We start from the raw sequence: 1,910 nt of genomic DNA, 5'->3' as shown, positions 1-1,910 counted from the left end.
GAGCTGCAAATTATTTTTTATTTTAGCTCATTACAGGTCATTAGCAAATTTTAGCTTGTAATGTACATCATTGTAGGCCCGTTGTAGGTCATTCCTTGTTTTAGTAACTACGCCTTGGTAAAACATCTTAGGTTCAGAACTTTGTTATAAGCATCTCTGTTTATCAACCTCCCCAAAGTTTCTTTACAAACTTGGCTAATGGGTCATGTGAGTGGGAAATGATTGATTATAGACGAGTTCACGCTCTTGAGTGCATCGTGGGTAATCAGGGCAAGATGGAGAGAAATTCAAAGGTTTGTAAGGAAATTCAAAACGATGAAAAGTATTCATGACATGCAATTTGGGGTTTTTTATTTTCCAAAACGGAAGATATGCGCTCAAAGGTGGGGCAGAATAAATTTAGAGAGAATGGCTTTTTTAGAAATTATTTTATTAGAAAGAGTTTCTGCCATACATTTCCTGTAATTCCAAAGGCACAAAATTACAGAGAATGTATGGAGACAAAAAAAGCAATATTTAGGAATTCCAAAGAATGGATACCAAGTCTAGTTCATCTCAGTTGTGAACATGAACTTATTTGTTTGGTTTATGAAGGCGAAAGTCTATAAAGTAGGTCATGTACAATATATTTCGTTTCGAATTTCCACGCAAACCTTTGAATTTCCCGCCATGTTGCCCTGATTACCCATGGTGCAATCAAGAGCGTGAACTCGTCTATTTCCTTCAAATGTTTGTTATTTCTAGAAGCCGTATATATATTTTGTATTTTTTTTTTTTAGCCTTGAAGGAGTAAACAGGATGATTGTCCCATTCATGGCTTGTGGAGATCTTAGCGCATATGATTCAGATCAAACATACCAACTTGATATTACTGAACAGAACTGCCAGTCACTGCCACCCACACAAGAGCCAATCAACCCACCTTACAAAACCGCCTGTCTTCTCAAGAAAACAAAGTGTTTAGCAACTCATAAGGATGCTGATTCCTCACATATCCTAGCCAGTTAAATTGTTTCATATACCAGTCTATGTGAAGTGGACATTTTTATCTCCATTTTTTAAAGTTACAACACTGTCCGAAACATACATATTTCTTTCTTCGTTTTAAAAGTGTGTTTTCTTGTCTTACTACCAAAATGGTGAAATTTTAAGCTGTTATTTTTAGGTTAAGACTGGTTTACCTTTAGTGTATATTTGACAGATCTTCAATCATATATCTGATCAGAATTATGAAGACGCTCTCATTAAAAATGTACTGCAGGCCTCGGTTGTTCAAAAGGTGGATAGCGCTATCCACCGCATAAATCACTATCCAGCGGATAAACACTAGCAAAACCAATTGAGTTATCCAGTGGATAGCGCTATCCACCCTTTGAACAAAAACTGGGGCCAGGTGTACTAAACTGTCTTTTGTGCTTTCAGACTCGTATTTTGGATAGCTGATAAGCTGTGTTCTAATGAGCTGCATTCTTGATGAATGAGTTTTTGTTGTAGCGCACTTTATAAGTGCACTACACACTATGTCATCGGGGCTTTCTGCCTGAGTGAATAAGTGTAAGATTTGTAGGCCTGCAGCGCGTGCATGAATTACGAAACTAATGTACGGTTTTCTTGAATTACAAAAAAAAACTGATGTTTCTTTGCGGTCCACTTGTCGTCCTTTTCCTTTTTTAATTCTCTTAATGAAAAGAGAATGAAAACTGTTTGAGTACGTTACTGCCAAATTAACAGACGTTTTTAAATTCTTAAATGTCTAAAATCAAAATCACTCTTTTCCCGTCTACGGAGATCGTCGCTCATCTTCACATTCCACAGAAATTCTGCAGGTCAAATAAACAAGACAAAAATCACCAGTCGACCATACTCAAAGACCGGGTCAACTACTCTGCCTGCATTGAAAAACTTTCAAC

The 1,910-nt window shown here is 36.9% G+C and overlaps 1 protein-coding gene across 1 annotated transcript in view; it reads left to right on the top strand.

Annotated features, from left to right (window-relative positions):
• The window catches only part of LOC138015683 (tRNA (cytidine(32)/guanosine(34)-2'-O)-methyltransferase-like), a 15,995-nt gene extending 14,356 nt beyond the window's left edge, over positions 1-1,639 (top strand). Inside the window, exon 3 of the mRNA XM_068862796.1 lies at positions 780-1,639. Within this exon, the coding sequence (XP_068718897.1) occupies positions 780-1,008 (229 nt within the window). The 3' untranslated portion in view covers positions 1,009-1,639. The remainder of the gene's footprint in view (positions 1-779) is intronic.
• Positions 1,640-1,910: the final 271 nt, after the last annotated feature.

The sequence above is a fragment of the Montipora capricornis genome, chromosome 9 (assembly GCF_036669925.1).
Source record: "Montipora capricornis isolate CH-2021 chromosome 9, ASM3666992v2, whole genome shotgun sequence".
NCBI lineage: Eukaryota > Metazoa > Cnidaria > Anthozoa > Scleractinia > Acroporidae > Montipora > Montipora capricornis.
Note: the sequence above shows the minus strand (reverse complement) of the source record. Positions and strands in the feature narration are given on the sequence as shown.